Source organism: Atta cephalotes (assembly GCF_000143395.1).
Source record: "Atta cephalotes unplaced genomic scaffold scaffold00052, whole genome shotgun sequence".
Lineage (NCBI taxonomy): Eukaryota > Metazoa > Arthropoda > Insecta > Hymenoptera > Formicidae > Atta > Atta cephalotes.
In genome coordinates, this window is record NW_012130116.1 from 1,171,288 (window position 1) to 1,184,970 (window position 13,683).

Genomic DNA, 13,683 nt, shown 5'->3' on the forward strand with positions numbered 1-13,683 from the left:
GAGAGAGAGAGAGAGAAGAAAGCATATGACATCGCACATAACGCACGGGATACAAACATCGCAATGTTGTTAGTTCTCTCGCTAGTAAGACAATAGCTCGTTTTGTTAAACAACAAGACGGGCTCTCTTTAGATTTCATTTTTATTGTATTCGACATCGCGAGTTCTACGAGAAAAAGTAAAGATATGCTAATTGTAAACCCGTTAATTTCATACCTTTAACTCCCACAATTCAATAATTGAAATAACGATATGCTATTTTACAGATTTAATTGTACCATGTATTATAATAATTTTCTTCTATCTGTGATATGTTATAAAAGGATTATAATAATTGAGTGGGATTTTATTGAAATCCGTTAAGAAGCTTTGAATGTGAAGTAAAATTAATCAGTCGCTAAACATCGATTTAATATTATTTTTTTTTCATTTTATGAATCATATATAAATTATGAACATGTACAAAATAATTTATTGCTCAATATTTCACGGAGTACTATACAATTTTCGATATATTTTTATATTGATATACAAGTGCAAAATAATTTATTAATATATTGCTCGTGTGCAATATCTTGCAAATTTTGAGCATTATTGATTTGAACATTATTAATTAGTTACAACACATGATGTTTAGTATTCAATTCATTTATTTATATTCAACAAGCGTTAATTTGAAAGAAACTTTCTTTCCGCTTGTAATATTGTGGCAAACAACGTTGAAGTTTTATCATAAAAAACTATTATGACGATTATCAAGATTTATATTGCTGTACATAGAATTCAAGACTTTCCAGAAATAGATACTCGACGGAAATAAAGACTTTAACTATGCCCGGCACGGTGAACTTTACATTTTTACGCTATATAATAACATACGTCACGTTTCTATGCACTTGGGAATGCAGTTCTCGGTACATACTTATTTCATCTCATTATCCGACATATTGTATGAATTCCGTTAACTTTTCGAAATTTTTTATTAATATCGATTAATTTCACTCGTTATTAGAATAAATTATTTTATCGTTTTCAAGTAGATACGATACCGTAAATTTATAATTCTGAAAATAGCAAGCGAGAGAAACATTTAAAAAAATTTATTTATTTTATGACTTTAGTTCGTAAAATGTTTCAAATGTTTCAAATTGAAAGAATGTATATATAATTTCGACGTAACATCTCTACAGAACGTGGATTAGTCTCACACACAAAATTAAAATTTTTTTATTTTTATGTATTCTCTTTTGAAATCTGTACATTTTCGAGTAATTCTATTTCAAAGCTAGCAAGAAAAGCACGTGCAATTAGCTTTCTAATCTTTTCTAATCTTGGGAATTTTTATTATGTTTTATTTTGTCTTGGCTTCATCAAAACCTCAGCAAATCGAGAGAAAAGCACGACTAAAACTGAAAACTGTATTCTCGGCGATGACGCGGAAACGCACATTGGGATTCTCTTATGGCAAGTCGCCGCAAGACGCCTGTATAGAATTTGCGAGTGTATAATGGCTTGCCATAGTCGAGACCTATATTTAGCGGCCCGCAGTTTGCTTTTTCTGATGAACTATTAAAACTTCGTTGAACCAAGCCGGAAGCTCAGCTCTAGGTAGTCTCCAACTTGAAAACTGTTCAAGTTTTAGGACACTTAAGCACGGTCTTAAGGCTAGATTCTAGAGAAACGGTATATATTGTTGTGAAACGGATTACACAAAATGCGCGTATTTATGATAAACATATGTATTATCCGAATTACCACAAACATATTCCATTTTAGAAGAATATATGTTGAGAAGGTGTTGATTCTTTCGTAAATTTGATCAAAATTAAAAAGAATATATATATTTCCATAAATATTAAATCTAAAATCAGATAATATTGGACTGTTGACTTGTTGTGTTAATTAATTAAAATGATAGCAAATTTCACAAAATAATTAAAAATAGAGTAATTTGGATAGATTAACAAAAATTTGGAAATTGTATATCGCATCAGGTATTCAATTAAATATACAAAACATACATTATTACTGCAATAGAGTATGTTTTGTATGTTTGATTAAATATACAATGTAACCTCAATCTTTTATACAATTTTAAAATTTCTGTTAACCTATCTCAATTACCTCACTTTATCTAAATTGAAAAATAATGACAATTCTGAATTTACCTTTCACAATTTTTTATTACATAATTGGATCAATGATCAGTTCTTTAATAATTGTATTAGTAATTCCAAGTAACATGTTCATTCTACAAACGTGCATTGAGATATAGCATGAATATTTTCCTGTGAGATAATTTATATAGATACTGTGCTGTACTTATGACAACACAGTGAAGTTACGTAAATCCGGTAAACTCGGATTTGAAATAAACATGCGTTAGATAAAACAGCCGGACGTTTATTATCATCAAAATAATCTGCACGTTTGAGATTAATTTATATTTTGTAATTTATATTTATATATATTCGTATTAACATTCTGTGAATTGCCCAGTACGTTTCGTGATTGTTCATCGCCTCGCTACTTTAACTTTCTATTATTATTTTCGCTTCTTGCTACTTGCTTATTAAACGCGCGTGAACACAAAGATTTCTCAGAACAATGCATTCGCTTCTTACATACAATCGAACTCTCTTTCTCTATAACAAGCGCACCGCAAATGCTTCTGAAGTAAGTAAAGTTTCAGTCGATTTGATCGCGATCCACTTGAAATTGATGATACATGTCGGAAAGAAATATTTTGCACGTTTATAAAATCTTATATTATGTCCTGAATAGGATCAGTTCAGCGAGTTAAAATTGATTTCACACTTTGAGTGCGCACAGGAAAGTTATTGAAAAGCATATATCTTTGTAGATAAACAAAAACGCTGTGTATGTTTGTATTCACGAATTTAACCAGAAAAGTATTAATCGTATGACATGCATTAAATGTCCCAGATTTCCCACAATTCTTTTTACGAGATGAGTCACGGTACACAAATCTATTCAGGATCAATACACTTTTTTTATATACCGTGACTTAACTCATCTCGTAAAAAGAACTGTGGGAAATCTGAGATAAGATTTAACGCAAATTATACGATTAAAATTTCTCTAGTTAAATTCAAAGTGAAGAATACAAACATACACAACATTTTTGTTTATCTACCAAGATATATGCTTTTCAATAACATCGCCTTTAATTTTCCTGCGCGCACTTAAAGTGTGAAATCAATTTTAACTCGCTATCCCCATTAACGGTATTTCAGAATAGCAACACTCACCTGGTGGAATGATCGACAAAAGAACCGCCATCCAGAAGCCTCAGCTTGGCGAAAAGCACGGCACTGACGAATGGCACCGCCGTGAGCTCCTCGAGGTCGACCTCTACAGAGAATTTGTACTTTTTCTTTTTCATCATGAAGGCCATCTCACTGAGGCACCGCACTTTGAATCCTGTTTGCGTGTAACGTGCAAGTCCTCAAACAAGTCCTGGAGGCAAGCGGGAATCTCAAGTTTGCCCACCTGTGTACACTATTGTCCTTGACTTCAATTCAACAATCAGCGGGTGATCCCGGCCGATCGATACATACGGCCAATTTCGCAACTTCCTGGAACCGATCGTTCGCGTTTCTTCGACTATCACTTCGCGGTTCTACGCATCATCGGTCTCAGTAACATTTTGCGCGCGCACGGGAAAGTCATTCCCGACGTTTAATTATGGAAAATATACCGGAAGAGATAACGAATTGCCTAAAAATCTTCAGTTTTTCGGTTCGCACGATTGAGATTGTTGCCACAATTGGAGGAAAGGATTACGCTGCGCGATTTCTGCCATCGGGAGTTCTCCCCCAGAAGAGGAACGTCTTAGGAGCGAGTGCGACGTGACGGACGACGGTTTCGTGATCCCGCGGATGCTTCATCGACGCAACTTGTCGTTCCCACGTTCATCGACGTCGCGACAAGATTCAAGAGGAAGAAATGCAGCTGGCACACTTGTTCACTATTTTCATTGTCTGGAACTGCAAGTAAAATTCAACGTTTTATTAGTATGAACATAACGATGCGGGGCAAATAGGGGAAAAGTAACCGGTTTACGTGGTAAGAAAAAGAAAACGCTCACTTGTTGCGCGAAGAAAAAGAATGAATGAGCATAACGCGTATGACAAAATTACTTAAAAATGTAATGAAATTAAAATGTAATTAAATCCTCATCGAGACGTCTATTATTGGCCCATATAATTGCGAAAATTGTGCACACTAAGTCTAAGCATTTCATACTAATAAATATTAATTGTATACAATAATAAATGGAAATTCCTTTATTAAAATTGGAATTAAAAATGCTACGTAAATATCGCGTCGTACTTATGTATAAATAATAAACTGACATGTATAAATAACATGTATAAATAACAACTAAATGTATTAATAACAAAAAAAATTTAATCAAATAAGTAAGAAACCGTCAAAAGTACAATTGAAGTTAGATTTTTAGTACACTAAAAAACAAATATTATCAACCACAATATTTTAATTGAAAATAATTTTGTTAATTCAATAACACTTAATGAAACAAATATACGTCATGTTCTTAATTCAATAAAAATTTTTGTTTCATTATATTGTCATTAAATCAAAAGATCATTTTCAATTAAAATAATTCTGATACATCTTTTTTTCTAAACTGCGCGCCCATTATTGTAAAAAAAAGTATAATAATCGATAATAATAAACATACATATAATAAAAAATAATACTTGTTTTTCTAGGTTGTATACACATATAATTATATACATACTATAAGAAATTGTTTAGATATTAATTAATAAATTAACTGATTCTATTTATTCACAAACGATAGATACATTGAAATTTACTGCAACAGTAACTCGATATTACGTTTGAAATGAATGTAAAATGTGAAATTAATATCAGAAAATCCATTCATACAAACAAATGTATACATAGGAGAAAGTCGAGTGTATCGGGCAGTGACTAATACCACTCGAATAAGAATTATTTAAAATTTTAAACATGTGTGACAGTATTTGTCAAGCCACTGGCAAGTCCACCTACACGTGAGACATGCAGTTCGTTCGTTCGAAACAAGTTGTTGATGTTTGATTGGGACGTTCTACTCTATTTTCCTTATTCTATAAACTCGCCCTTTCTGACTACTATTTATTTCTTTGTTTAAAAAATTCTCTTTGTGATAAAAAATTCATTTTTTTGAATGATATAATAATCATCTAACATTCAGTATTTTGTCAGTAAATCAAAAAAGAATTTTGAAAAAATGGTTTTATGAGCTTCCAAAGAGATGGAGAAAGGTGATAGAGTGTTTTCCAGCAAGAACACAGTGACGCAATGTAATACAATGAATTATTACATCCTTGTTATTTGCCTACGTTAACAACAAGAATGAAACGATTCACTGTGTCTAACTGTCCTTGCTGGAAAGTACCCCTACTTTATCACCTTTCTTCATCTCTTTGGAAACTCACAATATCATTTAGTAAAATAGCTCATATACACTTAATTATATTGTGTCAGTAAATTGTGGTAGTAAATTATGTTTTAATAAAATAAAAAAACAAAAAGGATTTTTGGGATAATCTAACATTTTTGTCCGATCCTTCAATTTATAAAAACAGGAAAATGTAATAATATTTAAAAACGTAAAAATTTTTACTATTTGCATTTTTGGAAAAATATACGAATAAAAGAATGTTTTGCTGTACAAGTCTACTGAAAAAATTTATTAAACTTTAATATATTTTTCGAATAGTACTAATTAAATATAATATTTAATTACAATAAATAAATATTTACTATAAGTAAATGTTTAATCTCGATAAAAAAAAAGTTAAATCAAATCAATGGTTCTTATATTAAATAACTATATTTACATTTAATAAATATTTAACTAGTATACTATTCAAATAAATATTAATTAAAATTTAGCATATTTTCTTCAATAATAATCATATCATATATTACATAATTTTTGCTGTCCAAGCAAATACAAAAACTTAACAAAGTCTGACATAATTTTTTTCTTTATCATACAAAAAAATTTGTGTATTTGTGTTGGAAACTCACGTTTATGTTGAATTTTTAACATATTCGAGTGTTAATTTAACATAATGTGATTACGTTATTTAAAGATTTTTTGTAAAATTGATATTCAATGTTTTTTAATGTCAAAATAACAATTTATGAGTAAGTGAACATAAAACATAATAGGTTAACATAAGTAACATAAAAATAATAGGTTTTAAAACATAAATTCTAAGACAAATGAATAAAACAAAAATTAAAATATTAATTTAACACATCATAAATATTAATTTTCTGACAAAAAATATGCTTTCACGATTTGTTTACAAATTGTGTCGATGTTATCTTTCTTTGTATTTATTCTCTTACATAATATTTGTGTTACTTTCTAACATATTCATCTTGTGTAAAATTAACTCAAAAATTTGAGTGGACCCTTTGAGACATGCGATTTATGTTAAATTCAACACATTCTTTCCAACTGTGTATATTTACATTTTAATATATTATCAATTGAACGCATGATATGATAACAAATTTGTATGCTATCAATTTAAGAGGCAAGATTCATACATAACATGTCAGTATTTTCCAAATTTAGCAGTTTTAGATAAAATATATGCAAAATGAAATATCCATTAAACACTTCGAGATTACAGCAATAACGGTAAAGATAAATAATAGCATAATTAATTACGCGATAACAGAATTAAATAAAGCCAGAAAAAATATTATCTACATACGCTTGATGAAAGCAGAAAATCACCCAAATCATTATCAAGTTTGCGGAAGGCACCAAAATAACATCCTAAATACCAATGTGTTCTGTGTTTCGTGTTGTCAATAGACAGACTTTTAAATGTGCACATTATTGTGTTCTTTCCAAGTAAATTCTGGTTAATGGAATTTCCTCAAGTAGAGATTATTGTTAACCCGGATAAGATAAAGAGAAAGATTAAATTATTGTCTAGCAGAGAAAGTAATATTTAATACACATTTCTGTCGTTTAGTAGATGATTACGAAAGCCACACGTCGTTTTTGTGGCCACAAATGTTTTATTCAGAAAAGCAAACAACGTTCTTCGCCGTTTCTTTGTATTACAGAGTGAGAGAGTTTAATAATTTGCAAATCGTGACAAAATTTATCGCGCGACGAAATACCTGCGAGAGAAACGCTAACTGCATAACGACTAATTAGAGAGACGGATGTTCTGAATATGCTAATGCGCTTGGAAATGCGAAGTCCATTCCTTCCCAGAATCGAGTTTCGGGATGCGAACTGGATAAGCGCAACGCAATAACGTGAAATATCAATGACTGATGCAGGTCGAGATAAAAACACAACTACAACAACCGGCGCACAAATTACGAAGCGGGAATTTAAGCTACTTTAAGAAGGGAGGACGATGCCAAAATTATAAAGATCAGTAACAGCGTAAAAATATTTGAAAGCCATTTGACGTAGGGGAAATTTAATGCTTTTCAGCAATATTTCAATAGACTTCTCATCGCAGCTCAAAATTTATGATACAAAAGCAAAATATATTTTTTAATGAAATAACGTAACGAATATTTGTAAAACAAAATATATATATAGTTATAAAAATTGAAATTCTCCAAATCAATTATAATATATGTATATATAGAAAATATTATAATTTAAATGTTTTTGATTAAGTTTCTTACACTTTTCGTAGAAAGAAAATTTTCAATAATTAATTTTCAATAAAATTAATTTCTTTTTCATCAAGTTAAAATATTATTGATCTTTGAAAATAATCGAGTAACAATAAAATATTCTTCACATATTAATTTTCGAAGGCATGAATAAACGACTTTAACAGAACTTTGTATTTTTAATTTAAGTATCTTAAAAAATTAAGAAATTTTTGTTTAACATATTTTAAATAATATTTTATTTAAATAGAAGGCTTCACAAATCTAGAAAATTTTAGAAAAATAAAATCAATTCGACTAAAAAAAGATCGATTCGAAATTGATTTAAAAAATCAAAATAATTGGATAATTTCAGAATATTAAAAACTTTTTGAGATTGAGATTGTTCTTGACAACTAAACTAATTTGAATCGATTTGATATACATTTATAATATATACTTAAAATCAATTTTTATTATAATTTGCCATTTTAATGAGATAGCTTATAATATTTATACTATTGCTTATACTTTATTGTTTTCGAAATAAAGAATTTATTTCATTTCAATAATTAAAATCTTTGTTTAGAAATCGCCTTTAAAAAATAATTGTCAATTTTCGATTACGAGCAGTAATCCTATCTCAGTATCTTTAAAAATTAAGGGGATACTCATTGATGGATTATCCGCTCATTGAGCGTCATTGACATCGATATCCACTCAACGATCTCGCTACTCTCCCTTAACTCGTCCGACTTTTGGATGAGATCAATCACGATAAGTGCAATCGAGAAGTATATAGTTCCTCTCTCCCTAGACACTAATCTTTATAGGATTACTTTCTCCATATCTAAATGTGTATCAAAAACTGGATTGTTCTAATTTACACAAACCTTCTTCATATATATTACACTGAGAGAAAAGTGTTCGATATTTATGATTGTAACTGCATAGTAAAATAATTGTATTATTGAGAATTCCATTTTTACAATTATTACTGCTATAATATTAATAATAATTATTATAGTTCTTGCAAAAATGTATACAATTATTATCGAAAATCACTATAAATTATGGTAATTATTGTAATTATTTTTTCTCTCAATGTATGAATTACTGCAAAGAAAACAAGGTTTGTTTCTCATTTACATAAATATTTAATATACATATATTTATAAATATTAATTGCGCGTGCTTGCATATGTCGAATATATATATATGGAAGAAGCAGTAAATCAATATTTATATTAATATTGATATTAAATATGAGAAAAAACAAAATCTTTATATACACATATGTGTATACGCGCGTATATATAATTTCAAATTTGTAAAAAATATCTATGAATACTATATATGTACATGTTACTTTATAAACTTTCATGTAATACGTATAAAATATATATTTTTTATATTGTGAATATTATATACATATTTAATATTATACATTCATACATTTAAGCACACTCACACGCACAATTCGAGTAGACAGATTTCTTGTTATCTACAAATTTCTACAAACAACTACCCAACATAACCTAAAACGCCCTGAACCCTACAGTCCCGCAGAGGTGATCTCCATGTATATCGCGTTCATGCTCGACTGCGCGCATCGCGCACATGCGATAATTGTGAAAGTATTGCGGAGCGAGAGCAACGACGATAAGAACGCACAATGTACGTTCTTATCGCTCGGTCGGTCGTCGGCCAGTTGACAGATCGGTGATTGAATAGACGCCTCCGGACGAGATCGCGCGGGACACTGTCCTCTCTGCGAGTCGCTCCGCGACGCCACGGTGCCATTTACGTGCCTGAATCCCGTCAGAATCTACTTAAGCGGCCAGATTGCGTTAAAACCGTTCCTAACAGTATATCATCAACTCCGAGTCCTCCGGGATTACAAACCAATCTTCGCGAGGAAACTGAGTGCGCATTGAGCGGTGTTTCAGGATTTCGCGTGATGTTTCAGGTGCGAGGGAACGACACGAATGTCCCTTTGAGACACGAAATTTATTTCTTTTAACGTACATCTCTACCAATGTAAATTAACTTTGGTTCAATTTTTTATCCCTTTCTAACGCCTGTTTTTATCAATATAGATTAACTTCAACCTTTGTTCAACTTACTCTTCAGCTTATTCTCATTTTTAGAATTAGAAAATGATAAAGTTAATTGAATCAAGATTAAAATTAAACAACATTTGTAGAACCGGGCATACTTCTTAGAATCAGAAAAAGATAAAGATTAAATTAAACGAAGATTAAGGTTAATCTAAATTGATAGAAACGGCATTAAATGAACTTCTTGCTCACCTGTTCTCTCCAAGTGAAAAGAAAAAGAGAAAAGATGAGCTGTGTAGGAAGTTGAGCTAAAAAAAAAGACCTAATGAGATGGTGAAAGCGACCGTGTCCAGTCGCGGGGCAGAGCGCCGATGACCTTCCTGCATCGACTTCCTAACCTTTCGCGCGCGTCAAGCTAGCGGCATCAGGGGATCGATTTTTGATGAACGCTGTGATCCAGGACGACTGGATCCTCGACTCCGCGACTGGACGAACTCTCTCACACACGCGAATCACGGCGGAACGTCAGACGAATCCTCGGACGAGAGAACCTCATCCGTAAATCGTTCGACGACGACGCGGATGCGACAGTTCTATAACCTCTCTCGCGCGCGTCAACGATTCGAAGCCCTGTTTTTCTTTAATTCTCTGCTTTAATTCTCTCTCTTTCACCTGCTCTCGTTTCGATTCCCGGGGATGACACCACAAGACAAGAGAGAGAGAGAGAGAGATCATCGATTCAGAAACGAATGCACAATGAGAGAATGACGGATGATACTTACCATGTCTCTCGTAAGCTTCTTGCACGCTAACCGATTTCACGCACTCTCACACTTTTCATGATTACCTCTCTCTCTTTCTATGTGGACTCTCGCGACGTCGATTACCACTACGACTACGAGTACCGCGGCGACGATGATGGTGACGGCGGCGACGGTGTCGATCCTCGATGCGAAAGAAATCAGAGTCCCGTGAACGAAGAGGCCACGACCGCTTCGCCTCACGCCCGACGTAACGCAACTCGTCTAGCTCGCCAATAAACTGAACTGACTGCTGATTCTGTTGAACTGCACTCGGTGTTTGCGAATTACAGACTAGATTTCGCGCGCATGCGCAATAAACGCGTCCCCAGTGAAGCACTTAGCTCGAATAAAAAAGGCGCTGTTAAACGCCCATAAGAAAAACACAGATAAATTTTTGACAAGAATTGTAAAATATAACAAATATATATACAAATATATATACAATTATGAAAATATATTGAATATATTGTAAAATTTATTTATTGAATATAAATAATAAAATATATATTACTTTTAAATATTATACAGTTTTGTATGTGTTTATAAGATACATATAATTTAAAAAGTATTTTATATATTTTAACTTTTAAAATGCACATGTCATTTATATTAATTTTATTATATATAAATTTATTATATATATTTATTAAGCTTATTATATATAATAAGCTTAATGAATCACATGAGTCAAAGGTTAATTCATGTGTATGTTAATATAATTATATAAGCTTAATAAAGAGAAATGTTCTTCAATTTCTTTAGATATCTCTAAAGAAATTTTTTAAAAATCTCTAAACGTTGCTAAAAATCTTACACTTATCCTATATATTGGTATATAAGCCTACTATTTTAGCTTAGTAAAAAGAAACTTTCTACAATTTTTTAAAATATCTTTAAAAGTGAAAAACACGAAAATTTTTTTTGCTACTTAATCGAAACTTAATAAATAAGAAACATTTTGTCGCTACTCAATTATTTTCAATTGAAAGCTAATATGTTTCGACTAATTAAGATATTTGATAATCTCGAAATATGATTTCAAAATTCCTTTATAATATTTTTTTTCTGAAATTTATAATCTAAATTCTAAAACTATATCTATTAAATCGCATATTGATTCAAATAATTGGCGTTATTATATTTTTATGCTATTTTTTGAGAATCGTCATTAGCTTCTGTGAAAATATTCAATTTGTCATAAATTTGAATAACATGTCGTTATTCGCGTATTATTGCCAATTTACAAATATTTATATTAAGCGATAAATAAAGATAATAGACAAAAAATACAATGTAATATTATTATTTGTTGATATATTTCTCAGTATTCATTTCTTCATTTCTTTTTATGTTGTAAAGATATATAGACAGATAATTCGTTTTTTAATCAAGCGAGTTAAAATTTATACATAAAAAAAAATGCCTTTTATAAATTAGAACAAAATATTGCGAAAATAAAGTATTTTTTAAATATTGTGTGCCGCGCAAAAAAAGTCATTAAATTAATAAATAACATTTATTAATTGATACAATTTAATTTCTTATACATCTTTATATAAAACTTTATATAAAACTTGCAACATACAGGATAAATGCACAATTTCAATTAATTTGTTTCATTAAGACTAAAAGAATTTCTTTGTTCCATAACAATGTTTTTCCCAATGTAATTTACGTTGTAGTATAAAGATAAAAATAATTAATTCTATATATCTTTATATCTTTATAAAAATAATAGGTATATATAATAATCTTTATTTGTTCTCGATTCTCAGAACATGATAACAATATCTTAATGATAAAAACTATATCCATTGTATCAATTCTCAATTTTTTTTAAAATTACAACACTGTATTATTATTACAATAGCTTTTAAACATTTTTGGATAATTATTTATCAATTTATTTCCGTTCATAAAACTACGTACAAATAAAAAAAAGTTTGACAATATAAGAATTAAATACACCAATTTTTGTAAAATTTAATAAACTCATAAAGTTAATACATAAAAAATCATTATTAATAATAAACTCATAAAGTTAATATGTAAAAAATCATGATTCACATATAAAATCATATTATGCAAGAAAGTCTGCACAATACGAATTTGTAAATAATATCAATCATAATATTGTGTTCGAATTTGTCGACTATTAAATGTAATGTACTAGTATATTTTGCTTTACTGGATAAATCACAGAAGTAAATTAAATTATATGAAGTATACTTTTATGTACGAAAATGTAAAAGTGTTTTGCCATTGTAAAAACAAAGATAGCTTGAGACTAACTTACAATCTACTTTCTGCTTAATCTGCTTAATCTGTTTGAAAAAAAAAGGAATCTCTCCGCGGAAGCCCCTATTCAACAAATTAAAAAGGACTATGTACATACGTGCCTTATTCGATACGCCCTATATTCATTTGCGAGTATCGATACCAAAAAAGACTCAAAATCGCAATACTTCGAAATGCAATCTATCGGAATATAGTAGCTCTCGCTGTCGAGTATTCCGATCTATCTATTTCTCTGCAAAGTATCGAGAGAAAAGATATCGAGATGTTCCTCGCGGTTTTCGGAGTATCAGTAGCGATTCTGAGCGATTCCTACCAGAGACTTCTGGGCCGTGGGTATTCGCGAATGGCTGACCCGACTGTCGTTGTCATCGTCGTCGTTTCTGTCAGGCGCGCCGCTCGCTACGGGAGAATCATGTAAATGTCCGTCACGACGTGGGGAAAAACGCGTGCGGATTGTATCAGCGAAACGAGGCGCGGCGACGCGCGCCGGAGAGACGTGAGACGCAGTAAAGAGTTGCAGGCAACCGACGGTGTCGAGTCGAAGGCCACGAAGATCCACTACGCCGGGAACGAAGGGGAGGAGGACACGCCGCAGAAAGCGATCATCTTGGTCTCTTGCGTCGCGGATTGCTTGAGAACGGATCCTAGGAGTTGCCGTTTCCTCTCATGATAAGCTCGGCGACTAGGGCGGATACATCTGATCTGTCATCATCTGAAATAATACATCAGTAATAAAATCACGAAAGAGAGAGAGAGAGAGAGAGAGGAGGGAGGGAGGCAGAGAGAGAGAGAGAGAGAGAGAGAGAGAGAGAGAGA

At 31.2% G+C, this 13,683-nt stretch overlaps 2 protein-coding genes across 2 annotated transcripts in view; one reads left to right on the top strand and one right to left on the bottom strand.

Annotated features, from left to right (window-relative positions):
- The window catches only part of LOC105623049 (protein FAM102B), a 66,000-nt gene extending 62,583 nt beyond the window's left edge, over positions 1 to 3,417 (bottom strand). Inside the window, exon 1 of the mRNA XM_012204450.1 lies at positions 3,272 to 3,417. Coding sequence (XP_012059840.1) covers positions 3,272 to 3,417 — 146 coding nt within the window. The remainder of the gene's footprint in view (positions 1 to 3,271) is intronic.
- A 9,712-nt stretch (positions 3,418 to 13,129) lies between these two features.
- Positions 13,130 to 13,683, top strand: part of LOC105623093 (rab GTPase-activating protein 1) — a 12,238-nt gene continuing 11,684 nt past the window's right edge. Inside the window, exon 1 of the mRNA XM_012204492.1 lies at positions 13,130 to 13,281. Within this exon, the coding sequence (XP_012059882.1) occupies positions 13,130 to 13,281 (152 nt within the window). The remainder of the gene's footprint in view (positions 13,282 to 13,683) is intronic.